Source organism: Calypte anna, chromosome 2, assembly GCF_003957555.1.
Source record: "Calypte anna isolate BGI_N300 chromosome 2, bCalAnn1_v1.p, whole genome shotgun sequence".
Classification (NCBI taxonomy): domain Eukaryota; kingdom Metazoa; phylum Chordata; class Aves; order Apodiformes; family Trochilidae; genus Calypte; species Calypte anna.
Window position 1 is genome coordinate 54,754,980 of NC_044245.1, and position 27,528 is coordinate 54,782,507.

The 27,528-nt window shown below is 41.7% G+C and overlaps 1 protein-coding gene across 4 annotated transcripts in view; it reads right to left on the bottom strand.

The window, feature by feature from the left end:
- The window catches only part of FYCO1 (FYVE and coiled-coil domain containing 1), a 39,642-nt gene extending 12,320 nt beyond the window's left edge, over positions 1-27,322 (bottom strand). Inside the window, exons 1-14 of one of the 4 annotated variants that reach the window (XM_030445766.1) lie at positions 27,210-27,322; positions 17,902-18,104; positions 16,289-16,395; positions 15,097-15,222; positions 11,766-11,872; positions 10,817-10,960; positions 9,820-9,913; positions 8,504-9,397; positions 5,725-5,817; positions 4,570-4,688; positions 2,958-3,125; positions 2,385-2,534; positions 803-1,008; positions 340-484 (exon numbers count right to left, since the gene is read on the bottom strand). In XM_030445766.1, the coding sequence (XP_030301626.1) occupies positions 340-484; positions 803-1,008; positions 2,385-2,534; positions 2,958-3,125; positions 4,570-4,688; positions 5,725-5,817; positions 8,504-9,397; positions 9,820-9,913; positions 10,817-10,960; positions 11,766-11,872; positions 15,097-15,222; positions 16,289-16,395; positions 17,902-17,956 (2,408 nt within the window). In that variant the 5' untranslated portion in view covers positions 17,957-18,104; positions 27,210-27,322. Of the gene's footprint in view, positions 1-339; positions 485-802; positions 1,009-2,384; positions 2,535-2,957; positions 3,126-4,569; positions 4,689-5,724; positions 5,818-6,766; positions 9,398-9,819; positions 9,914-10,816; positions 10,961-11,765; positions 11,873-15,096; positions 15,223-16,288; positions 16,396-17,901; positions 18,105-18,231; positions 18,367-27,209 lie in introns of those variants that run through there. The other 3 variants (XM_030445764.1, XM_008496018.2, XM_030445765.1) reach the window with 3 other exon arrangements.
- Positions 27,323-27,528: the final 206 nt, after the last annotated feature.

A 27,528-nucleotide genomic window follows, 5' to 3' on the forward strand; every position in this document is an offset into this window, starting at 1 on the left:
GAAAGCTGTCATAAAAAGATCAGACTTCCTGTGTGGCCTGCAAGCTGATTTTAAGGGTGACAGAGGCCTGGTGACTGCACTGAACTGGGACTGCTCCTGTGTGCTGCAGTGAAGCAGCTGAAGGGAGAGAATGGAGCTGACTGGACTTATGAGATTTGATGCTGACTGTGCAAATAGGCCAAAATTATTTTGTGGTGGTCGACTGAAGACAAGACTGGGAACAGAAGTGTCTCCTCTTTATGCAGAGGTTGGCTACCCCAATTGAATGGAAAAAACCACCCCAATAGTCCAAACAAAACTCAAACCAAACCCCTTCTCCATGAAGCAGAGTTTACTCACAGATCTGTCACGCTTCGATCCAGAGAGTCTCTCTCCATCTGACTTTCATCGTGGAGAGAGTCTGATTCCTGCACTTGGCACAGCTCCTCATCAGTGATTATATCAAATGCTGCATCATCTGGTAGTTTAGAGGTTTCATTTGCAACTGACATTAAAAGAAACAATATTAGCTCATTGTCTGAAAAAACAAGCAAGTAAACCCCCTAATGGGGAAGACTGGGCAAGACAGTGCCTTACAGAAGCAGTGGGTAACCCCCAGAACCAACTGAAAACCTCAGGCTGACAGACTCATTTAATATATTTTGGTCCATATCAATAAAATTCAAAGATGGCACCACCAGTACCACCCTAAAACCACTCCATGAACATGGAGGTCCTTGGAGAAGGAGGTGACAATGTGGTTTCTTGGAGTATGCCTAAGAACTCTACTTATTTCTCCACAGCATGCAAACAGTACACTAACCAAAAGCCCTCTCGGATGGTGACACAGGTGATTCCAATGAAGCTGGTGATTCTTCTTGGTTGGCACTGGATCCAGAGTCATCTGCACTGTCCACAATGACTCTGGGCTTAGTAAAGCAAGCTCTGCAGCAACGCTCCTTTTTTCCACCAGGCTTTGTCACCATGTAGTTGTTGCAGCAGTAGTAGCAGAAAATACGACCACACATTCTAGAAATGATTCAAAACCAAAGGTGTTATAATGGTATCACATACAGGTGGGAGGTATCTATGGGACAGAGTCTGGGGCTTTGTCATAATGGTCTTGTTCTCTACAAAACCCAATGCTACATCCATGGCAGAACTCATCATACAGACTGCACTGCTTTCTGAGGTGAAGCAAGTCTTCTTGACAAACACAGAATAGAAACCCATATTCACAACTTTGCCTTAATACATAGGAAAAACAGAAAAACCCATTAAAATACTTTAAAAAATATTTAAATACAAAGACATAAGCCAATTAAATAACCACAAATATGCAATACAAATTAATTATATATATTAAATACACACACAGGAAATGTGCTTAATAATATTATACAGAACAAATCTCATACTTAGAGCAAATACCTCCTTAGTACTCACTAAGGTACACTTATACTTCCAGGTACACTGAACTCATCCAGGTACATTTACACTTCCCACTCTGCAGTCTCTTAGTATTAAACCTCTCAACTACTTTTTAATGAACATGATTTTCATGAAGTAAAGCAGCCAGCAGGGATGACTTTTATTTGTCAAGTCTTAATTGTTTTGGTTTTAATAATAATTTAAATCATTAATAGCAGGCATTGCAGATTTTACTAGAAATCAGTAGCTTGGAAGTTGTTACTGGAAAAGACTTCACTATTCACGAATCCCCATTGAATATTCCCTACATCAATGTGGAAATGAAACAGTTCCAGTGATACCTTACCTGATGAATCAGGTCATGAGGATAAAGAACAACAAAGAGTCAAAACAACCCTATCACTAAGACGCTGAAATGTATCCACTTAAATATATTTGAATAAATCTAGACTGTGTAACTAATAACTCCTAGGCTAACTGTATAGGAAATAATTGAATGTGAACTCTTTTAAAAAAGATTATTCTGCAATCCATAATTATCTCTGAACATACCTAGCACAAGTAAACAAATATAACTGCACAGCATGTTGGATTTTTCTAGAATACATCTATCACAATAGCAAAAGCATCTTAGTGAATATTGTTTACAGCATGCACAAAGCGGAGCATAATAAGCATATTGAAAACCCAGTCCTTCAAGGAAACACACTATAGAGGTTGTGATCATCTTTGTTTACAGAAATGGGAAACTGACAGAGTCCCCAAGTCATCTGAGTTGCACCCAGATACATGTCAAGGGACCTTTCCACTAACTCCTCAAACCCTTGTGAGCTCATGTGTTCTTTCAGCCTCTGCAGTGTCCTGTATCAATGTTTTTGACCAATGAACTGTGAACATTTTGAAGTATTTCACCCATGAAAACAACCATACTGAGGTTTGTTTCTCAACAACATAACAGAGTTCAACAAACTGACCTGCAGTGGTGTCGGCGCACCATCCATGAGAACTCTCTCTGGCAGTCTAGACAGTGATTAACCTCTGTGTCCCCTTGCCACCTTTGCTCTGCACTAAGCTTCTGCTGGAACTCCAGAGCATCTGATTTTTGCCACAAAGCATCCTTATCTCTGCAGAGACACAGTTAAAGGAAGAGCACATAGAAATTATTTGGGCTGGTTTAACAACCAACCTCAATTTGAATGCTACTGAAAGTGTCACAGTAAAAACTGCTTTGCTGTCACTTCTAAGAAGCTTTCAGAAATAAAGACAGATAAGAAACCTAACAACACTCTTGGGAAGAGGGGAGAGAGATATACATACCATGCAGAGAACAACAAATTTTTGAAAAAAAGACAGCAAATTAAGGAGGAGATTATTTTGGATGTCATATGTTTGACTGCATTATGGAAATGCAGAATTACAACTGCTGATGAACTTGGCCATACCTGTATCTTCAATTCAGGAATACAAGACTGAACCACCTAGGCAGTATCCCTTAACAACCTAAACTAGGATTTTAATTTCTGCTTGCTGTTTGTTTTGATGCCAACCTGATAAGTTCTATCAAACGTTCCTCAAGGAACTGCTTTGTTCTTGTTAGGTCATCCAGTTCAGCAAATAACTTCTGGTCACTGCTATCTCTGTCTGCTGCCACCTTGCTGAGCTTCTCACTGTAATCCATCATCTTCTCTTTTGCTTCATCAGCTTCTTTTTGGATTCTGGATCAAAACCAAAGACAATGAACTGGTTTTAGGTCATTCCCATGCATTCAAGTCTTTCCCATGGAAGAAAGGGGTCCCTCACACTGATAAAGAGGTAGTTTCAGTTTCAGTGAAATTGTTCTCAGTGTGTGTATTTCTTATACTTAGCTAGAATGTCTCCAGTTTTCTGCATCACTGCAAATGCATACAGATCCATTACCTGGCAAACACAGCAATCAGCAGCTTCTTGGAGACTCTATTTATAGTGAAGCTTATGATGGCTTCCACATTGGGAAGAAAAATGTTATCCTTTGAAAGATCAGCAGTAGATGCAAATTGAGATAAATGTGGAAGTCCTATAGCTGCAGGTTGCTTATAATTTGCAGGTTGCACAGAAAAAGGGCCATTTAACACATACTCCTCTATAGCTTTCATGTTCACAGAAAAGAAGCAAACCAAGTTTCTCACTATATTCTTTAAATAAAACATAAAATTAAAATTTTTAAACTTTATTAAAAATTAAAATTAAAAAACTAAAGATTAAGATCACTCAGTTCATTGCACAGTAATGTTCACTGCACAGTGGAAAGAAGCATCCCCAGGAAGCTTCCAAGAATATGTCTTGGCTTGACAATATGGCAATCTCAGTACTGTGCATCCTAGCAATGGATCCAAAATCCCACAGCACAAAGGGCTGAGCAGGTCTGAACTCACTCAGCCAAATCAGATGAATTCAAATATTTTGAGAAGTTAGATTTTGTACTGACACCCTTCAGCATAGATCAAGAATCATCTGTCTTCCCACAAAGACAGATGATACCAGCACAAAAGTATAAAAATAGAAAGGCCATTTGGTTAACCCATTAGACTCAGTGTGCATCCATGCTTTATCAATATCTGTTTTGGTCAGCCAGATAACACACACCATACAGGTCCACGTTCCACACCCTGGAAACACAGCCTGCATTAGATACTTAAAACTGGTAAGAAATCTGGCAGACATTCAAGATGTGGTCCCATTCAAACAATTCTTACTGATTCCCTGAACATTTATGGAGAGGAGAGAAAAAAAAATCTGTCAAAAAGTGCAAAGTTTCCATTTCTTATGAAGAAAAAAAAAAGGAGATAATATTGGTGTTTTAATTTTATGACTAACTTATAAAGACAGCTATAAAATGCCTGTTGGTTTCATAAAGGAAGACATACCACGACTTAACGTCATCAGCTAAATTAACAATACAATGAAGCTTAAACCTTACATCCACGTGGCTCTAAAATTTCCATATTTCTCATCTGCAGTGTCAATTCGATGTTTCTCATCGGTGCCCACGAACTATTTGCCCTATATAACCCTGTGGCACATTCTGCTTCAAAAATCACAGCAATTTCCAATATGCTTTGGTTACTGACCCCTTGCTTGACTTACAATTAAACAGATTGTGCAAAGAACCCGAACTCCCACCTTGCCAAGAGTTCTCTCAGAGTTGTCACCTCCTCTTCCTTCTGCAGTCGAGTAGATTCTGATTCAGACAGCTGCTCTCTTGCTTCATCCAGCTTTCTAGACAAGTTCGTGTTTGCAGCCTAGAGAAACAAATTACTATATTTCCTTACATATGAAAACAAAACTTTACCAAATATTGGACAATTACCAAGACTCCAAAGCAACGCTTTAAAAGAATCAGTTAAAGCCAAACCACCAATTAAGATGTTATTGTATAAGCAGACATTAATTAGTTGTGTACTAGCGATTGATTACTTCTGTCACACTGGATAAGACTCTAAAGACAGACAGTATTAATCCTGTAATTCTTATTACTCCATGTCAGCTGAGCTTTTGCCTCCTTATCAAGGAAAATCTCTCAGATAATGGCAAAAGGATATGCCCAGAAAGTTTTTTTTACAATCCAGACATTTCTAAAGATAAAAAACCTAAAAATCAGGAAAATTTTGTTTATTATGGCTATGTGAAGCATAGGAGGAGAATAGAAACAAAACCTCCTTTCACAGCTAGCCTCTGCAGAGAAACTGCCAAACTCAGAGTCCTCAGGGAACATATCTTACTGCATCTAAAGGTTTACATATTTCCGGTAGCAGACAGGGACAGGTTCAATAACCTTAACTTTCTTCTTTCTAGACTCCCTACAGCTCAGCACAACCCTCTCAAATGAAGAACTGTTTGATAAATGCATTGAAAAAAAATTTTTTTTTTCCAGCTGGGTTATTTTTCAGCCAGATTCATTCTCTGATTCAGTGCCACTTGCATCCTGCAACCTGGATCCACAGATATGGCTGTGTGCAGCAGGTGAGCAGGAACTAAGACAGACACCTTTTAAACCTGCACTTCCATTTAAGAAGCAAGCATACACATAAGCAGGTCTTACATAAAACTAGCTTTCTAAGCAGGACAAATCCTGATTGACATTGTGCTTTTTGTAATTTCTGTTTCAGTGGCTAACTTTCAGCTGCCAAACATTTTGCTTGCAGCACCTGTATTTATTCAAGGGCATTCTCAGACTCACAGCCAGTCAGCAGAAATGAAGGCACCTGCCTTCTCAATTACAGCACGAATGCCTGATGAGACAAACACCTCTGCCACTTAATCAGATCAAGCACCAACCTGTAATTCTGCAATCTCTTCCTCTGCAGCATGCAGTTGTCGCCTCTGCTCCTCAAGTTGCCCTCTTAGGTTCCCACACTCTTCACTGACAGCCTAGCAGAGAGATTGAGCCAGGAGTTAGCATTCCTCTAGAGGCCACCCCTTCATGCACAAACCCTCCAGTTGTGAATCACCAGTGTCCTGACTGCCACGTAGAGGATAAAAGCTGCACCACTGTCAGCCTCAAGAAAGTCTGCTGGAGAGACACCCAACTCATGGATTCAAGGAAATTCCCCTCTGTGGTGGCAAACTAGCTGTGTTTTACTACTATAGGCTTAGAGTTATCAGCAAAAAGAAGCTCCAACTTGTGAAATGGTTTGGCTCAAAAGAGGGAGACAGCCCAAATAATACTGATGCTTAAGAAGCCTTTTATGAAAATGAAACATAAATGAATGGACACTATTTTCCCAAACTTATGGGATTTTTGAATGCCACCAGTGGCATAAGCCTCTGGTCAGCTCTCAGTCTTACACCCTATCTCAGAATGGGTGAACAAAGGCAATAAAACCTTCAGCCTTTAGGTGTGCTGTTTCACATATACAGGGCTGACTCCGGTTTTTCTTAAGTTTGCTTTCATCAAAATCAGTTTTAAAGAAAAATAGTGTTATGGGTGTGGGGAAAAGTTCTTGCAATATTTGTACTGTAAGAGAAAAAAAATTATCACAGCTGTGACCAGAGGGTAGTTACAGAAGATGCCAACATAAGAAATCACCACTCTCTCCATGGCTGGCTGGCTTTTCCATATCACAGGGCCTCTCCCCTGTGTTTGGATGGGCATGCAGTACATCTCAAAAAAACTCCGAAGAGTTGCTTTACCTCAAATCTGCTGAGGTCGTGAGTTTGGAGGCATTTTCAGATTCCAAGCCGAAGGCTAGTGGCATGCTAGTCTCAGAGCCTGCCCAATACAAACCTTAGGGTTTTCATGCAGTAATTGGTGCAGCAGATGCTAAAGTAGGGGAAATCCTGCAGAGCTCCCTCAGCTATAATAATCACATTAATTTACCTTGAATTTTGTCTGACAATTTAGAATCTCTGTGCTCATTTGAAATTTTATTGCTGACAGCTCTTCTTGGCTGGTTTCTTGGAAATTCTGTGACTGTTTCTTTACTGTCTCCAGCTGCAATTGCAGACTTGGGACAGCTGCAGCACTTATTTGAGCCTCCTCTAGTTTCTCTTGTAGGCTTTTGTTCTCCTGCCTGAGATTAGAAAGCTCAAGCTTCAGGTTCTCCTGTTGTTCTGCTGACTGTTCCTCCAATTCTTTGAGTCTTTCTGTGGCTTGGGCTAACTGCTCTTCTGCATCCACCTTTTCAGAGGTCAAGGCACAAATCTGAATGCCAAGTTCAGCCATATCTGTGTTGGTCCTGTGGAGGAGTTCTTTGTTTTCTTCATTTTCCATTCTAGCAGCTTCCAGGTACTGCTTAACTTTACATAGCTCTTCCTTCAAGTTCAGCAAACTATTTTCCAGCTCAGCTTTTTGATGGGCTGCTGTCTCCTGCTCTTTTTTCATCACTTCTTCTCTTTCTTTACATTGCACCAGTTCTTGCACATGGTTTCTGTTGAGTGACTCGTTTTGCTCTTTCAGCTGCTGCACAAGTGCCTTCTGCTCACCCAAGGCAGTCTCTCTGACTGCCAGATCACCTCTCATCTGCTCTCTCTCATCAGTCATCTGCTGAAGCTTGACCCGCAGGTCAAGGACTTCTGCTTGCAGCCTGGACACTTCACCTCGATTGACTTCCAACTGCTCTTCACTGATGGCCAATCTGGAGGCCAGCTCCTTCACCTCCTTCTCCAGAGAAGGTGCCGGCTGCAGTTGGAGTTTTTCCACTGCTTTCTTTTCTGATGTGAGGGATTCAATAAGTGTTGTTTGATGGATGCATGTCTTCTCAAGACTGAGCTTTTCTACCTCAAAAGTCTCTGCTTTCTTTCTGTGTCTTTCAGCTTCTGCTCTTAGTTGCTCACAAAGGCTTTCCAGGCCTTGCAGTTCCACTTCCTTCTCTGTAAGCTGTGACTGCAGACACTCATTGCTTTCCTTCAAGGTGCCTATGCTTTTGTCCATTAGTATATTATCCTGTTTGGCAGTCTTCAGTTGTTCTTCAAGTGAGGCACAAGACTCCTTGGTGGTCTCTTCTCTTTGCTTTAGCTCTTCATAGTCTGACTGCAGAGCCTCTAATCTCTCCTCCAGAGTTTGACTTTGCCTCCTGGCATTCTGCAAGTCTTCATCCAGCTGTTTGTTCTCATCCCGGAGCTTCTTCTCTTTTTCATCAACTGACACCAGGGAATCATCTATCTCACTCTGAAGCTGTTTCTCAGCGGCTCTCAGACTGGCTACCTCAGCTTCCAGGGAAGCTTTAGACGTTTCCAAACTTTTCAGCTTCCCTTCCATCTTCTTCTTGGTCTGCTGCAAATTCTCATTCTCTGCTTTCAGCTTCCTGCTCTCCTTACCCATTTCACTCACTGCAGAGTTTTGCTGCTCCACTTGGTCTTCCAGCTCCTTGACTTTTTGGCTGAGATGCTTGTTCTCAGACAAGAGTTTCTGATTTTGCTCCTCAAGGTTACACACAGTCTGACTCACCTTAGTTAAGCGACCCTCCTCTAGTTCAAGTTGCTCTGCTTGTGACTGGACTTCCTGCTTCAATGCTCCTTCTCTCCTACCATACTCCTCCTCAAGTTTCTCTTTTTCTTTCCTTGCTTCCTCAAGACTTTTTTCCATTGACCCCACCTGAGCCAGCGACCCCATTACCTGGGTCTGGAGCTCAGCCATCTCTGTTTCTTTCAGGCTCAAGGCCTTCTGAAGTGCATCTAATTCCTTTGCCATGGTTTCCAGGCTCCCATGCAGCTTTTCCCTTTCTTCTTTGGAGTCAACAGTGAGGCGATTGTATCTGGATTCCAGCTCCTTCTGTGCCTCTTCTCTCAGCTGCAGCTCCTCCCTTGCTGCTTTCAGCTGAGACACATGTTCATCATTGAGTCTCTGCATATCTGCCTTTTCCTTTTCTGTCTCCTGGAGCTTCTCTAACAGTGCCTGTATCTGTAGGGCAGAGTCACAGTGGGCTGTGGCTTGCTGTTCCTTTTCCTCCAAGGCAGCATCAACTTTTGCAAGGAAGTTGAAGTTCTTCTGCTCTGTGGAACTCAGCTTGGCTTTGAGCTCATTGATGTAAAGATCCTTCATAGCAACCAAAGCCCTAGAGGCCTCCAGTTCCTGATTCAACACCTGCATTTTTGAAGCACAGTCTTCTTTGCTGGTCACCAGCTGCTCCAGCTTTGTTGAATATTCCTTCTGCTGCTCTACTGCATTCAGTTCCAGTGACTGTAGGCACTTCTGCAGGTCATGAACAGTGCTCTGAGTGCAGTGTGAGACCTCACACTGCTTCTGTAACTCTGTGATGATCTTTGTCAGTCGGGAGTTCTCCTCACTGTAGTTATTGCTCTTCTCCTTTTCTACTTGTACTTGTTCTTTCTGAAGGCTAACAGCTGCCTGGAGCTCCTGGTTTTCCAACTCCAAGTGGTGAATACGATCCTGAAGTTCCCTCTGCCTCAGCTCAGCCTGGTCAAGTTCTACACGCATCTCTTCAAACCCTTCAAGGTGTTCAACATTTAGTGAGCTATTTGCATCAGGGCTGGAGGGAAACTCTTGGGCCTAAGTGAACAGAAGAGAGAAATTTGGAAGTTTAAAAAGTATTAAACATGCATTTAAATGATGCGATCAAATGAGAGCAAGTTCAGGTTCTTAACACACAGTGAGGTATGTTGCATTCACAGCACTACAAGATACCAACTTACAGGAAACAGGGCTTGCTTTCACAAAAGATAAATGAAAGCACACCTTTTTGCAGGCAGTCTTCATATTCAGAAGACTCATATATGGATTTTTTCTCCACAAGATTTCAATCTGTTGTTGAATCAGGTCTGCACAATTCTCTTTCCTTTTAATTAAAAACCCTTTTTGTAGTTTACTATTTTAAGAGTCGTAATGACCATAAAACTATGAAACTCTCTGCAACTGTGCCACTAGTTAAAAATCTAACACGCCACATAAGAATTTATTTTTAACTTGCTTACCTGCAAATAATTGCTCACTAAACTGCTCATGCTGGAGCTGCGACTTGGGGGCTTCCATAAATATGCTGAAGATCCAAGTGAGGACAGTGTTCTCCTGTTGATCACACAAAGAAACAATATACAAGAGAAATCTAAGCACATACATATTTTTCTACTCTTACATGTAAGATTTATCTAGTTGTAACTACCACATACAAAAAGGTACCTGCACCTACTGCCTGGGCCAACAACCACTGAAGTTAATGGAAAGTTAATGAATCTCCAACATAAGAAGGACATTAATTTCCTTAAGCGTGTCCAGAGAAGAGCCACAAAAATGATCAGAGGATTGGAGCACTTCCCCAATGAAGACAGGCTAAAGAAGTTGGGGTTGTTCAGACTGGAGAAGAGAAGGCTCTGAGGTGACCTTATAGAAACTTCCCAATACCTGAAGGGGGCCTACAAGAAAGCAGGGAACTTTTTGAACACCTTTTTGAACAGGTGTGTAGTGAGAGGACAAGGAGCAATGGTTTAAACCTGGTGGTTTTAACAGGTGGCAATAGCCCTAGAAAGCTCTCAATTGATACAAATGGATCTGGAGCAAAACTGTGAGTTTTTCTTATTCCTTGCTTTGAGGTGAGATCAGGTTGTGGTGACTATATTTTGTCATTTGTACCACTGCTGCAAGTCAACATTGCTTGGCTGTTCAGTCACTACACATCTCAGCTCTTAAAACAGAAGCTAGGAATACTTCTTCTTGTGTCTGTGAAGACAAGAACATCTTGGGATTTGGGCCTATTTGCAGTTATTGGAAGCACTCCATTACAGAACATCAACTCTAATCTCTGGTGCACAGTTTATTGAACAAAAATAAGGCAAATTTGGTCACAGACTAACTAACAGGAAGAAAGTATAGGCCTGCTCTAGAACAAGTATTCCTGCCTCCAAAAGAAGATGCTTTTACAGGCAGATATTTTATGGACTGCTAATACCAAAGGACAAAAGGTTTCTATCTTACCTGGCAAATGTTGGCCAAGCAGCATCTAAATCATAGCCTCTTGATGCCAGGTCAAATTGAACATCAGTGAGTTCATAGAGTTGACCCACGATGTCAGAACTCATTTTGGAATTCAAAAATGGACTTCTTGCATAGTACCAGTCACTTAAAAACAAAAGGAATACTCATTCATAAGTAAATAAGAGGCAGTAGTTTCACTTGCAAGTATCCCCACATCATCATTATTCACTCCTCCCCAGAAAAAAATTATGCACTATTTTAAATGCAAACTGAAAACAACCAGACCCACCAACCAACATCCTATCTCTTTGCTGTGAATGAAATCAAATAGCTTCAATGAATTCCACAGAAATATCATTAAAGAAGCTCCTGCACAAAATATTTTTTGCTCTAGTGCTTGGGCAAAATACTGTCAAGACAAAGTATTTGTTATATAGTAAATACATAAAGCACACAATTAATACATCAAAAATTAGGGACAGAAAGAAGCAACCAGAGTTAAATACACTCTGAAAATAGTTGTTTTCCTAAAAACACTACCAGTGCCCCTTCAACCAGCTGTGAACTATTTTTGGTGTTCCTTGGCCAGAGATACAAGCAAATGCTACCTGGGCCTTTGCACAACACATCCAAATCAGTCCTCCCTTATGATGTACAGCACAGAAGATCAAACCCAGGATTTTCAATGCACATAAATATGTTCCCTTTGAAACTGACAGAAGAATCAGCAGCACCCACTACACACACATTTAGCTGTAGCAACTTTCAACCACTGCCAGCCTAAGGTAGGTGATCCAGGCCAAACAGTCTGTTATCCTTCCTATCCGACTACCAGCTCTCTAAGACAACCATTTGAAAAGGTTTAAATTTTTTTCAATAGCTACTAGGTAATGTTGCTTGATTACATTGAGCAAACACCCATTAGTTAAAAAGGTACTTTGCTATTCACCTGGTCACCTTGGTGTTCATAAAACATTGCTGCAAGGTGTCTGCTAGCCTTTGATGAACCAGGGAGTAACGAAGAAATGCTCTTCCTTTTCCAAGAGATGTTCGTAGCTGGAAGGGAGAAACCATAAGAAAAGAAAACTCTAAATATCATTCATATTTCAGAGACATGGTCAAAACAGTCTGCATACTGACACAAAAAAACACTCACTAGTTGTAAAGGAAGCAGTTAAGGACTGCCACTGAGAGACACCTTCTTCCAACATTGCCATTGGGTGGAATCTTTTATGAATGACAAAATTCTATCTACAGTTGGTTGTTGTCCACTTTGTAATAATATAAAAAGCATCACAGGACCAGTGAATGATTGATTTATACTTAGGGTGTGAGCACAGGCTATGCTAAGGGTAATTCCTAACATAAGGTAAATCTCAATGAGCCCAGCAAAGCCAGAAGTGACTGCTCAGGTTACTTAAGACATGTCTGGCCACAGCTGGAAGATCTAGTCACAGAACACATTTGGGGAAGATCTAGACACAGAACAGAGACGTAAACATTAACAAATATACATCCCCATGGACACAGTAACCGCAGACAATGCAGTCTTAATAATTAGCTGTTAAGCTGAAAAAAAATCTAATTCTTACTTCAGAACAAGAGCAGCTGCATGGCTGAAATAAAGGATCTTTTAATGAAGACAGAGGGGGAATCACAAAACTCAGCACTAAATTTTGTTACAGCAACTGACTTTGGGATCTGATGTTTTGTTTTGTCTTTTACATTTGTGCTGTTTGTTGTCCTGAAAAATAATGAAACACAAAGCAGTAGTGTTTCAATTCTCCTTTCCATCAAAATCAGTAATGAATTTAGGAATGGAAAATGAAAGCGATGAGAAGAATTTTGTTTTAACTTTCACAGGACATGAAGTGTGAAATAACATGGTCCCCAAAGTCTAAGTACCCCAGAAACACCAAATTTAATTTGCTAACTGTCTTTTTACGCTGTAGATGTCTGAATACTTCTTTCCTGCCCTGTGCAGAGAAGCTTACAAGTGCTTTTCCTAACTAGGTGTATTTAGTGAATATCCTCATAAGAGTAAAAAAAAACCATACCACTGGAAGTCACTGAACTGACCTTATCCTTACTCCCACTGGTTTATCAGTTTAAACCACGTCTATTTTAAGCATAGAAATACTGCAACAGATGTATGTGAGGAAAAGTAGAGGAAAATACATACATGCAGCTACAAACAGCAAAAAGCTATTTGAGTAGGAAGCAAAACCACGCCACCTCCTGCTAGAGCCCTGCCAAAATTCAGAGAGGCAGGTGGTGTCTGGTGGTGTCAGCATTTCCATGCTGACTGGAAACTCTACAGCTCAGGTGCAATGTATGGCTGCAGCACTGCAGAATGTGAAAAGTGTGGCTGTAAAGACTTGGAAAGCTGTGTGCTATGCAATTGCCTTTTGAAAGGGAAATGCCCAGAACTTCCTGCTCATACAATGCCACCAAAGCCAAGACTGTTTAACTGATGGCTGGGCACTTGCCAGGGTATTTATCTATCTATTTGCTTCCTTGCTCCACCTCTGTAGCATATGATGCACCCCAGTAGTAAAAGTGCTGCTGGCAAAGCAGAGAAGAAGGGACTATGCTGTTAAATGCTTGAGCATTCTTAAAAAGTAACTGCCATTACTCTTTCCTCATTGCTCACTTCCATCTGAAAGTCAAGAAGTACTATCCAGAGAGCTAATAAATGGCATTTTGAAACCTTCATGTTCTGTCCAGCCAGGTTAAAATATTGGCTGCTGATTTCCACCTGTAATGAAGGGGAATAGTCAATATGTTTTTTCTGTCAGTTGTCATTTCATTTCTGCACCCAGGTTTGCCAGCTCAGTTATCTGAAACATTTGATTTTCTTTTTTTTTTTTTTAAGAATTTATATTCCTAAACCAAACCACAAAGCTTAATTTCTGTGGCTGCATAGGAACTATGTCCTTTTTTCCAAACAACAGTTTCTAGTATCTTCCTTACCACTGAAAAGCCAGAGGCACTGAAGATGAAAAAGCAGAGCAGCCTTTACATGTGGTAATATGCAGGCTGATACCACAGAGAACAGACTGTTGAAGGCTACAGAACAGTCACCTTTCAGAGAAATCAGATTAACTACTGCTGCTGAGGATTTAGGGGTCAGTAGCTACAGTCTTTCTGTAGTCTTTGCAGACTACCTGCAGCAGCACTCACTGTTCTTCTTCAGTCTTCCTGGAAGTACCGAGACAGTCAAACCTAATTTCCATGTCTCTCCTCTGTTTCCCTTCCCAGCGGTAAAACAAACTGAAGCCCTTCCTTGGCCTGCCCACCTCCCAACTCCAGAACTGAATATTGCCCAAGTTGCTGAGAAGGTGGGGAACACAAGATTCAGGCTCTGCTAGAATATCATGGCTCTCTTTTGGATGGCTCAAGACAATGTTCTCCAGAGCTGCTGTGGAGGAACTGCTAAGAGAACAGGAAAATCTGCTGTAAATAGTAACTTCCTAATAGAAGTCAGCAGTGCTTAGAGACAACAAAATTGAGCACCAGGGCAATGCTGGCCAGCACTGCCAGGCCACTGCCTTTTTTAACCACAGGGGAAGCTGATAATTACAGACTCAGACAGGGTAATTACAGAAAGCTTCTCACAGCACTTACTTCGCCCACTCATTGGGCCAAGTAGTGACATGGCTGTTATAAGATTAAGCTTTTATTAATATAACTAATAAATATTAAGCTTTTTGTCCTATTCATGACAGCTTACCTGAGGGAATAATGACAACCATCCTGACCCACTAGATCATGCTATTTGACACAGAGGAACCAAGCTGGGACAAGAAGCTGAAATGCTGCTCCCAGTCTACTGCTCCTCAGTTCTACTGACCAGTTAAAAAAATATTAAGAAATGTCAAACATGGTGAAACTTTCCCCTTGTTCTTAGAGTAAGTCCTGTCTTAATCTGTGCTAAAGATGTCAGGGTCTAACCTTGACTTAATTTTTCATTCCATTTTAGAGAAAATGGCACTAAGTTTATGAAAATGAAGGGTACAACCACAGACAAAAAGGCACACTCACTTGTGTAAGAGGTCTTCAAAATATGAGTCAGGCTACCTACTCCTGTATAATGTAGTGCCCTAGTAGAAAGGGTAACCCTGAAAGATTATACTCTACATGAGAATCAGAAATTAGAAACAAGCATTCCCAACTTTCTTTTGCTGTATTTTAAAAGCAGTGTGTTTTCTTTTGGTTTCTTCTGAAAAGACATACCAAAACATAAACCAGGTATTATGGTGCTCAAGTGATATACTTACTTCTGTAATAGACTTGACAAAGCGGATTCCATCATTAGCTCCCTTGACTTTTGCAAGACAGTCACAGAAGTAATCCCAGTAGTCTTTTCTGTTACCTAGCAATGTGTTTTTTTCTTTCTGGTCAAACTTAAACAAGGAAAACAAAAAGCAATGAGCAAAACTTAAATATAAATATATTTTTATATAGCTACTGAGAATTTTGCTCCTGTCTCAGCAACATGTTTTTTCATGACTGCCCTTAGTTTTAGCCAGTGTGTTCACAAAGGAAATCCAGCAGCTACTTTACAGACAGATTATAATCTTCTGGATCTGGGTAAAACAGACATCTATTCAAAACACCTCAAACAAAGACTTGCAGCAGACTCAGCAGCTGTTCAAGAGCAAAGAGCCAACAATCAGTTGCTGAAATCTGCTCTAGCTACATCACATTCAGAGCAGCAATGCAGTGAGAGCATGGATTGCAGCCTGGACTATTCAAATCCCGAAGGATTCTTCAGTTTCTGCTGAAGCTTCTGAAAGCCAATTAAAACTTGCTTGCCTAGATTAAGACTAGATTAGCATGTCTTTGCTGCAATCAGTGACATGATTACAGTATGTGTACAAGACTATACAAACTGAATTTCAGTTTGCCCAGCAGTGTCCCCTTTTACTTAAATTTTGAAGAAGACCAGAAAGAGGCATTCCAGATTAAAAATCAGCCTTCTGGGTTAAGCTTTCCATACAAGAAAAAATATTTTTTCCAAAGAGAAATTGCTAAACGTTCTGTAAATTACTCACAACACTGTATTTACATCATGAACAGTTTAAGAGTATTTATTTTGCATTAAACATTGTTGATATTTCATTAACATAGTTTTTCTAAGATAATTGAGCAGGATTTGTCTTTAATTTAAGATCACCTCTTTCAGATCAATATACAGTCTCTGAAGGTCCCTTCCAATCCAAACCATTCTGTGATTCTGTGGTGGATGTCTCACATTCTTTAATCAAACTGCCAGCACTACCTTTTGGTAGTACCTTTATTTACTTTCACTTGAAATAAATACAATAAGCAGCACACATTTCACACATTGAGAGACTCAACTGGATATTTATTATAAATTCAGCTACACTCCATATGCTGGAGAGACAATAAAAGTAAAAAACGCCAAGATTTGGTGGTGGATTAGAAATGAAACACATCACTTTTTACCTGTAGAAGGTACTCAAGCTTGTAGGAGAATTTTTGCAAGTTGACACTGTCATCTGTGATTGGTTCCCCTCCTTCTTTAAATTCTTTACTTAATTCAGTCACAGCATCTTTAAAACAAGACGTCAAAATTATTAAATAATGCAAAAGGCATATAGCACTGAACACATAAACAACTAAAGTAGTGTGTTTTCTGCCTGGACAATATGCATGTCTATTCAGTTTACTTCAGTCCAACTATCTTAACATTACAAAAATCTTATTGATAGCTGGCAATTTAACACCACCTATAAAAAAAACAGAGCTCAAGCTATGTATACCGACTACTTCTTCCTCTTAAAAAGAGCAAAATTTGTCAAAAACTGTTAACTAACAATTGCTAACTGGTAATTCAGCAGAGGAAAGAGAAATAACTTTTTGCTGCCACGTGTGCACATTAAGGTATTGCCACAGGACAAACAGAATTCTGATTATAAAGGACAAAGCATGTAATCTGCTGAAGGGGATCAGTAACACGAGAACAGTCGTTCAGTCAGCACATTTATCTTCTCCATGCTTTATTCAGGAAGGTTCAGCATGTGCTGGTTACAAAACACAAATGGGAAAAATAATTTACATAAAAATAAGCATACAGGAACTCCTCTTCCCTAAAACCTACACCAGTAGCGTGAGCAAATCTGAAATCAAAGCAAACTCTGCTGTCTCTCTGGATACTTTATCTGAAAAGGGGCGTATTTAGCATCAGAAATTACTGATTTTAAGCTTCCTTTCCACATGCTTTGGTACTTATTTCAGGTTTTGTACTTATTTCTCCCACTCCCACTCAATCCCTTTTGCAAATCAGAATCTCTGTTAGCAGTCATGTAGGTATCCTTTCTGTGTTACAGGAAGATCTAGATTCCCAGCCTTGCTGCATACACCTTAAACTTAATGAAAATTAAAAGAAAAAATATTTGGATCTTGGTACAGGCAGCTGATTAGGGCAGAGACAGAGCATGAAAACAGTCACATATCTGCCGCCAATTTTTCCTGTGAAAAATGAGGTTGGCTGCTGCTAGTGGAGGACAAGTAAGGTGCACAGAAAGCATGTTCCACTGCAGGAAGAACAGCAGATTCAATTCCCCAGCACTCTTCCTCATTCCCAATACATAAGCAGCAACTCCATGTCCACTTCCCACCAAGAAAGGGTCTAAAAAATCAGATCTTTTCCATATCTAACATGAAGCCTTGTTACAGCATAGCTCTGTTCATACCAACAAAGCCATAGCTCACACTGAGCACTCCACAGACACTTCTATTAAAAATGTAAACCTAACTTCTCATCTGGTATTTTTAAACTTGCAGGATTTAAGAATTTAGGATCTTGCAGGAAGTATATTGCATCCTCCACAAAAAAATAAAAAAAAAAAAAAAAAAAAAAAAAACCAAACCCCAAAAACCCAACAAAAAAAATCAATCACGTCTCCATTGAGCACATAACAAACCTTGAACTATGCTGCAGCAATAGATGCAGAAAAGTGTTACACAACTGAAAACACACTTCCCATTCTCTGCTATGTAAAACATGAAGGATGCAGTCCAGGCTACAGAATCAATCTGTCAGCATGGCACTGTACCTTGCAGGTCTCTGACAATTCTCTGCAGCTGGCTTTCACCACTAGTTGCTGCCATCTTGAAAACCAAAGGAGCTCCCCTTCTGGGCTGTTAACCTCTCCTGGGCTGTGAACCTTTTCATCCATCTAGATAAAAACAGCAGAATTTGTATCCTTGATGACCATTGGGCTGGTGAAGATTATTCTTCTCTGTGACTCTTGCAATTCTGTAAAAGTCAAAAATAAAATTAAAGTCTTCATCATCTCAAATGAGCAGAAGAGAAATGCTTTAAGCATTTTAGATCCTGCTGAGTAACAAATTCCCACAAGGCCACCTCTTTTCCCGGAACCTACTTTTTATTTCCTTTTAGATTTCACTTTCCATTTCAGTTATTTCTTCAGTTGTATCTTTCAAAACTACAGAGCAAACCTCAGAGAGCAATTTTCTCTGAATAGTTACAACACAGTCTTACAGTCCAGCACAGGCTGGCATTTCATGCAACTCGTCTTGTGACCCTGAATGATGACACAGGACTTTCCCTACCAAACCCCTCTGCCAGATCTTCCTTACAGGCTTCAGCGTAAAAAGAGACAATGACTTTTCCATTTCAGGGAGACTTTCAAGACAAACAGTAGGCACAGGCCAAGGAGACAAACAATGATGCATGTTTGATTCTCTGGCATTGGAGCATCTTTTTAACTCATAAGAGCTACTAAAAGACACAGGTTTTAGCATAAGAAACATTTCTCATCTCCTCATAACCCACAGTTCCCTACACATGTAAGAAGACACCACTTTATTTTAAGCTCTGTTACAGCATCCCTTGCTGGATAAATATACCTTGCACCACCGCCTGCTTTACCTAGCACTCATAGAAAATCTTTCTTTAATTAAGATTAACTAATTAAAATGAATTAAACACTTAGACACTTTACTAAAACAACCATGCCTGGAGACTCAAACTTTCAAACACTAACCTGGGAGCAACTGTTCAAAAAAAGCCCCACAGAAACTGCATAGGGAACTTACTAAGCATCCCGTTCAAAGAATTCTGTTTCAATGCTACAGCCAAATTTTCAAGCAAGCACAACACCCCAAGTACTGAATCTTTAGAAAACTTGCTATTACACTTATTTTAACACTACAATCAAGTTACGTCGTAACTAATATCTTAAAAAAGGAAATACAAATGGGACTAGGTCAAATTACTGCATCTCCTTCCTCCTTTCACTCACACTACAACTAGATTGGCATGGCTGAAGTAGGTGTCTGAATGAATCAAATGGACCATCCTTCTACCCCATGTAGCCACATACTGTTTGGAAATAACCATGATGTGATGCCATATTTTTTTCCTTTTGAAACAAAGCCAACCTTAAAGTCATAGAGACAGAAACATGGTAAGTACAAAGAAAAGGCTGGAAGTAGTCTGTTTCTCCCAGTACTTGAGTTTTGTTACCTGCTAGTTTCCACTTCTGTGTTTTGATGGCAGCTGTGAGGTTATGACACAACTGTTGCATGGACCATGTCCTGTCTGGCAAGAGACTTGGCTTTTAAAATGCTCACCACATCTCTGCTGCTCCAGGCAGAGAAGGCCAGCACAGCATAGCCTGGCTGACCTTTTGTGATGCCAAATACTATTTCTTACCCTAAATCAACATTACAGACACAAGATTCCTATCTTGATTCTACGGAGTGATCATATAAAGCGAACTGCCACACTTCCCAGCAACTTACAGAGCTTGGGTACAGATGAAGAGAAGCAATAATAACAAACCCAGTGAGTCAACGTTTACTCTTCTAGGGACACACAGTAATATCAGTGGTATCTGTTACAGAAAGGAGCATTAAGTGGGAAGCCTGTGCAATGTGGGCAATTACAAGCCAAAATGTATGGCCAAACCAAATGCTCTTCCTCATACAACGGGGGAAAAGAACAAGGACCAGCAAGGGAATCCTGCCCATCATGCAAAGGCCAGGACAAGCTCCAATTAAAGGCTCCAGAGGCATGAATATTATGCAAGAGGCATGCCAGGAAAAAAGTCAACAGGCCAACTGCTGGCATGTATGGAGAGCCAGGATGAGAAACCAGCTGGGAGCTGAGCCCACCCTTCTTTTGCAACAGCCAGCAGGGAGTAGGACATGGGGCATCCTGTGGCAGCCAAATGCAGCATGGGACCTCAAATGCTATTTCCCAGCAGACTGCCCAAGCTGATACTTGATGGTCTAGAGTTGTCCCAGACCCACTAGCACTGTATAAATTAGTGTGCTTGCCCAGACGTCAAAGCTAAATGACTACACATGTGTTAAGCCCTGTGTTTACTGTCTTTTCTCCCCAGGGGTGAAGGGGATCTGTTGTCCTGGGCTACTGAACAAGGAGAATGTGCTGAAACTTTTTCTACCTGCCTTCTCCTCTGCAAAATATGGAGAAGGGTAATTTTCTGCTCTATGATCCTTCGGGAGGTGTTCTCAGAATGCATCTCACAGAAAGGTGCAGAGCTCTCATTTCGTATGGCAATGAAAGCCAACAACATACCTTAACTGTTTTCCTTAAGTTTCAAAACAGGAAGAGCATCTGTAAACACCTGATCTAGCCCTTCCTGATCACAGGACATTTTGCCCAGGACTGTTTAGAGTACAGCCCTGTTCCTCCAGTATTTACTCTCCTTTTATGTATGTCTTTAAACATCTGCTATGTGAAAACAGCATGATACGTGTGTCAGGCATGGGTGACCTGCTCTGGGTCAAAAGTTTTTCAGATGATGCATCATCTCTTACATCTCTTACATAACAGCCTTTGGCTAAAGCCCGGGGCATTAACTTGCACAAAACTGTAGTGCTGCAAAGACACCAGCAATGCAGTCACATTGAGGCCCTGGCAGACTGCAGCAGAGGAGGCAAGGTGGCATGCCCATCACTCCCTCCTCACAGCCTTGCCCTGAGCCGGAGGCTGAAGGTGGCTGCTCCCTCTCCTGCTGGCAGAAGTACTAGTGTGGGGGTGACAATCTTCTTTACAGAGGAGGATATCCTGGAGGTTAAAGAGGCAGAAAGGAAACAGCCCACTCACAGGAAAAGATTTACCTGAAGGAGAGTGAGACACATACAAAACAGTAAACAAAATTTCATGACTGTAATTAAAATGGTTAGTGAGTTAGCTACATTGACCTACTTCTATTCTGACTTCATCAAATCTCTGTGTTACTGGAGTGGCATCTGCATTTCCAGCAGTTATATTTCATTGGTTAAATTCATTGGTTAATTTTGGCCAATCTTGACAGAAGATAGAAGGTTTTTCAAAATGTTACACTCCTCCACGTGCGAACAGAAGAGGAAGCTGGGAGGATGTTTAAGAGCAGAGTTGTTCTTCACGGACAAAAAGGCTTCAGCAAGATTTCCACTATAACCTGGTACCAGAGAATCCACTCCCCACCCAGCTGCGTTTTCATCACACACTAAGAACAGAGCTCACACTGAAGACTTGGAGTAATTCAGTTAAATAGTAAATTGGATCCTCAAGACAAATTCATTGGAAACCAAGGTCCACTACTTCCTATTGTTTACAGAAATATTTCATGTTATCACAACTGCTCTGGTCTGGCCATTCCAAACAAGGCCATCTGATCACATAGCCCCAAGTGGTATCACAAGACTTTTCATTATTTGGTGCCTGCAATGCTATACCTGCTCTAAAACTCCATTTGAAACACATCAGGGAAGTGAGAATACTGAGCCAAAGTCTACACTCATGAGCTGCAACAAATTAAATTGCTACTCCTTTGTGCCATGCAAACATGATTTGTCCTGTAAATGCAGACACTGACTGATACCTACAAGGCACACTTTCAGAAAGGGTGTGGAAAAAATTACCTACAGTGGCTACAAGGCACACTGACAAGAACACTGAGTGCAAATCTGATGGCAGAGATGAAGGAAGGACGGGTAAAAGGAAGTCTCTGCCTCTCAGAACTCTTAACACCACTGATTTAGTTTAACAATTTCACTACGGTAATAGTCTGGGAAAAATACTTTGTACTTTGCAGGTAGATAAAGCTGCACATCCATAAAGTGAAAGAACTGTTTGCTGGAAATAAGGGTCTGAGGTAAACTGAAAAAAAAACAGCATGACTCTTATATCATGCACTTACATTTTGCTTTTACAAGGCAACTCAACCCTTTGTGCTTTAGCACTGCATACCTGTAACGATACATGACTGGTAACAATGCACACTGGATTACATTAAATAGGATGATCAAAACCAAAAGGCAGGCGAAGCCTGAACATCAGCTAAGGCTTCCTTTTGGAGTTCTGAAGCTTGGTACCATTCCGAGAAGTGAAATTTTCTTGTTAAATTAATCATCCCGCTTCATTTTCCACATCAACAAGCTTCCACATTTCAATTACAAAACTACATTTTGGGGGAGTATTTTTTATTTCTTTTAGCATTTCAGAACAGGAGATCTGCTACAAACCTGTGATGTATTTGCAACATGCTCAAGGAAAACACAAACCTTGTTTTGAAGTGTTTGGGCATATAAACATTTAGTAATAAAACATATCTCGCAGAAAGTATGCGTTCAGAAAAACAAAGATGCAGAGTATGATAGCTTAGCAGAAAAGAATAATTAGCTGGAATCCATTAAAACTCACATATTTTGCAAATGCCTGTTAGAAAAATAGCATGTTCATAATTAGGGACTCCTTGTAATAAAGGCATGTTGTGGGAAGGCTCCTCTGCTCTAGGGATATTTACATTTTACAGCACAAGAGCATGAATTGATGAAATTCACAAAATGCTGCTTTTGCACCCCTAGTCTGACAGGAAAGACTGATGTAAATAACCCAGTAAAGTTCTGTATCAACTTTGTGCAAACTTCCCTGCTTCATGGACAACTGGCATGTGATTCTCCCTTATTCCTTGCATTTGCAAACTGTTCTTAGAAAAAGATAAAAATGGAGCAACAAATACAAGTATACAAGTGGCACAATAAGAATTTCATGAGTTTTTAAATTTTTAATCCTGACTGGGGAAAGTTGGCAACCCTAACTTTTAATGCTCCACTTACAGTATTGTACCTCCACCCTCAGACCTGACTTAAATCCCATTAAGAAGTTATGCTGAATGTTGCCAAAAAGGACAGATGCATTAGACCAGGGACACAGTTTCCTGATTTGGAGAATACAGTCTCTGATGGATGATATTCCTCACATCAGACAACATCCCCATGTTGGACAACTTGGAACTCAGATGTCCACTTTCCACAAACATCAGCTCAGGGATGAGCTTCTCTGTATTGCACAGAGACAGCCCTGTCCCAGCCCTATGTAATGAAGAGAGTAGTCTGAGGAATCAGCCAGTTCACAAGAAGAGCACTCTTCTGATAACAGGAATTGCACTAGTATCACTCTTAACAAACTCAGCTGCCCTTTTTCCTTAGGATATGCCAGACCTTGCCCCATGTCAGGAAACACTACTCTGTGTTTGCTAACATCTATGAATTAACCTAACCATAACTCTCTCATAGACTTTCTTTTCCCCAGCTGCTCCCATCCTATTTGACTCCTTCTGGGGAGAGGTATCTCTGCTGCCTCAATGCCTGTTACAGAGAGTTGTAAAGCTAGATGTCATTCAGAAGTGAAAAGTTTTTTCCTCTTTTGCACACTTGTTCTTCCAAGCCATTCTACCAGAGTCCCTATGCATCCTCCCTGCTACAAAACCTGCTCTTCCTCTCCACAACTCACCCAACTATTTAAATCTCTTACACATCCATCAAGCTGACACTAGAATGCAACTCTGAGGAGCACCATAGTTATTATACCTACAGAAACAGCAGAAGACTTCCAGCCACAAAGGAGTGTTAATGATTCAAGACAGTCAACATGCTCTCATGTTTTTCATGTCTCCAAAGCTGGAATCTGAACCTTAACTTCCTCAACAAGCTCAGCCTCACTCAAGCATCTCAACCACCTCTGATACTCTTGGAGAATTAAAAGCAACAAATCTGAACTATGAACAGGAGTTCTCCTTAGCAGGATTTTTTACCTCTGTATCTACTGTTCCACACTGTCCTTCCAAGCTGAGGTTTCAGAAGTACTTGAAAAGGCTGTCTCCAACTAATGGTTTGGGAAGCTTGGCAGGTGGGTGCTGAGACTTGCCCCTGTGTAGCACTCCATCAGTCCTCCACCCAGTCAACAGCAGTGGTAGATCCTCAGAGCAGCTCCTGGCCTATATGTAGCTCCCAGTGAACAAGTAACAAGCCACACTGAAAATGACAGGGTTTGGCCACCACGCATGGGTAGATCAAACAGGAGGTGAGGCAAGCAGATTAAGCAAAAACAACGCTGAGACAACCCACACTGACTGGCCACTGAGTTGTGAATCATGCTACCCTAGAGCCAACAGGAAAATTCTTGGGTTTTTTTCCTTTGTAGCAGGAAGCATGGAGTATTTCCTCTCTCCCTATCCTCTCACAGTGTTTCCAGTGAAGGTTGCTATTTTTGGGGAAAGGGAAAATTTTAGAGTTACAAACCCTAAAGATTTATAAGCCTTTGGAAGAGAGGCCTGTGAGACTGCCACCATGAGCCAGTTGGGAGCAGGCAGGCTCACAGATGATGCAGGCTTGGCGCTAGCCCAGTTATTTGGGGATATCCTGATCCAACTTGTTCATTTTCAAAACCCAAGTTGGCTTGCAGCAGTAGCAAGGTTTCTCCTGTGCTCACCCTCCTTCCCAACAGTAAATTAAATATCATGGTGGACACACTCAGGTGTTAAAAGTTTACAAATATCTTTGCTGAGATCACTATTTTGCAGCAACAGTTTCCCAGTGCTATTCCAAGCACTGAGATTGAGACACTATATAAAAGGCTCTGCCCCTTCTACAAGTGTTAGAAACAATTCAGACTTCCTATTGGGGCAAAGTATTTAAAATGACTGTTACAGAACTTTTGGACACAAACAGCCACTATTCCCTGGACAAACTGGAATTACTACACAGAAATATGAATGATGCTAGATACCAGCTGCTAAAAAGGTTCCTTGCCTTGGCCAAGATAAACAGAAATAAGAACATAGTAATATAAATAGATACAAAGAATAATGGATAACAATAAAAACACTTTGGGTTTTTATAGTTCACTTCAGTTCAGTAATGTCAGAAACATCTAAAGAATAATAGATTGGTTCAGTGTTTATCTGACAGATAGGCAACTGTTAATTTAAAAATGTGATCATCTAAGAAAAACAAATAAAAACCTGACTTAAAAATAATTTTCAGCACCACTTTTCTTTGAGTCTACCAGATAATTTCTGCATTCTTTAAATTTTCAATAGTTTTCTCTCACTAGTCATTCCTTTAGATCTTGATCTGCCATTGACCAAGTCTTAGAAGACCTTGGCTTCCTGCATCTTAGCATGGATTCATATTCCTTTTAAGTAACTCTCTAGCAACAGAGAGAAAGCCTGCAAATACAATACATCCTTTCATTGTCATCAGATGGTGTACATAAGAGTCTCCTTTATACATGAAAATCAGACTCCATAACTGGCTCTTAAGAAGTAGTGAAACCATGTTCACAATAAATGCTGTCAAATACATACACTGCAACCAGAAGTACAAAATCAACTATCACTTGTTTTCCACCATAGTATCTTATATAAAATTTTTTAACTGCAGTGCACATTCATTAAATGTGAATGTTTGGAAACAGTGTTTGGACGGCTTGGAGCATTTTTAAAAATCCAAGCACTCCCATGAGGATCATCGGAAGACTTCAGGAAACTGCCCTGTGCACAACAATATCTGGAAAACATGAAGCGCACTACTGCGAGGCAGTTTGTCTTCTTTGCTGCATGTCCTGTAACATCATATCAAGACTGAAAACAAGGAAAAAAACAAAAAAGAACATCTAGCCATGTTGCTGGTGAGACAGCATGCTGTACACCATGGAAATTAAATCCCACCCTGCCTCCGTGGGTGTGTGAAAAGTCAGAGCCCGCACAAGGAGGTGAAGGCCTGGCACTCCTCCCTCTTCATTGGTGTTTGAAAAGTAACTTGGTTCCAAGCCAGAAGCTGAGGAGGGTGCGTGACACCTACAGCTGACCAGCTCCATACACCAACCAAACTTTGCACAATCAAAAACCAGCAGGAGGCTGAGTGCAATAACCCAGACAGAAAACAAGGCCATGAGGTCCTGAACGGGCACCTGCACTGAATTCACTGGCAACCAAACCATGGTGCAGCCCCTCTCTGCAGCCTGACTCACCATCACAGGACCTCTGTCAGAGGAGAATCCAGACCTCAAAGCCAGCAGACCACCATTCACTAAAGCTGTGTGTTTTGTTGGTGGTTTTTTTTTTTTTTTTTTTTTTGGTGTTTCGTTTTTTGTTGTTGTTGTTGTTGGTTTTTGTTTTGTTTTGTTGTTTTGGGGTTTTTTTGTTTGTGTATTTTGGTTTGGGTTTTTTTGTTTGGTTTTTTTTAAATTTTCTCCTTGCTCGCACTGGATTACCAGGATCAGTGTAAGCCGGAGGCAGGCCGGCTGAGACACCGGGCATCTGCTCTGGAGACAGACCCAGCTGCCTCCTGTGCCAGCAAAACTCTCCCTGTCCACCCACCAGAGATTTGCCGACACAAGGACAAGCGGGATTATGGGCCGCAGCAAATATTTGTCTGTCAGCACTTTATAACGGGGGTGAGGGCAGGGACACGGCCGGGTATTTGGTTTCTAGCAAGGGCACCGGGTGACTTTGCTCCTCCGGCAGCTGCCGTGACCCGTGGGGAAGGGCTTGGAGGCTCTGCTCAGGGCTGGATGACCGGAGAGAAAACAGAAGGCAGTGTTTATGTCAGCCTAAAATCATCGCTCACCAGGTGGAAACAATGACACCTGAAGCGACGGGGCGCGGGTACTGTATGCCAACCTCTTCGGCGCTGGCCCTGAGGGACGGGGGGCTGAGGAACCCCTCGGAAGCCCTAGCCGGGCATTAGCCACCATCCAGGCCGCCCAGGGCCTGCTGTGCGCCGCCCATCACCCCACCGCGGGCTGCGGTAGCCGGGACCCGGCCCTCACCGCTCAGCCCCACACAGGGATTCCCCGGGGCCGCCGCAGCACCGAGGGCCCGCAGTGTAGCCCTCTGCCCTTCTCCGTCCCCACCGGAGCTCCTCCCCTCAGAGCCGCGCTCTGAGCGGCAACAAGTGGAAGCCGCTGAAGTTACTTCCCCTCCGTCCCTCCCTCCCTCCAGCAGCCGCAGCTTCTTCCCCGACCGCCCCCGCCGCCTTCCCTCAGGGTCGGGGAAGGGGGAAGGGGAAGCGGAGGGGTGGGGGAAATGTCCCGCCTTACCTGCGCCGCCGCCGCCGCCATGTCACGGAGAGACGGCCCGGGGTGAAGCTCCGGCGCTGGTTCGCCTCTCCCCGCCGACTACAACTCCCGTGAGGCCGCTGGAGGTGCCTCCCCACCCCCGGGGCGGTGGTTGGGTGCGACGCTGTCAGCTCCCGGCCCGGGCCCTCCCCGCCCCGCCACCGGCCCCTTAACGGGGAGCCGGGGGCTTGGACGAAGTAGTAGGTCATATCCAGAAGCACCGTGGTGAAAAGGAGAGTTTAAAATTGGGTTTGCGGGGGGAATCGCGGCTTTGCCCTGCAGCTGCAGGGTTGGAGCGGTT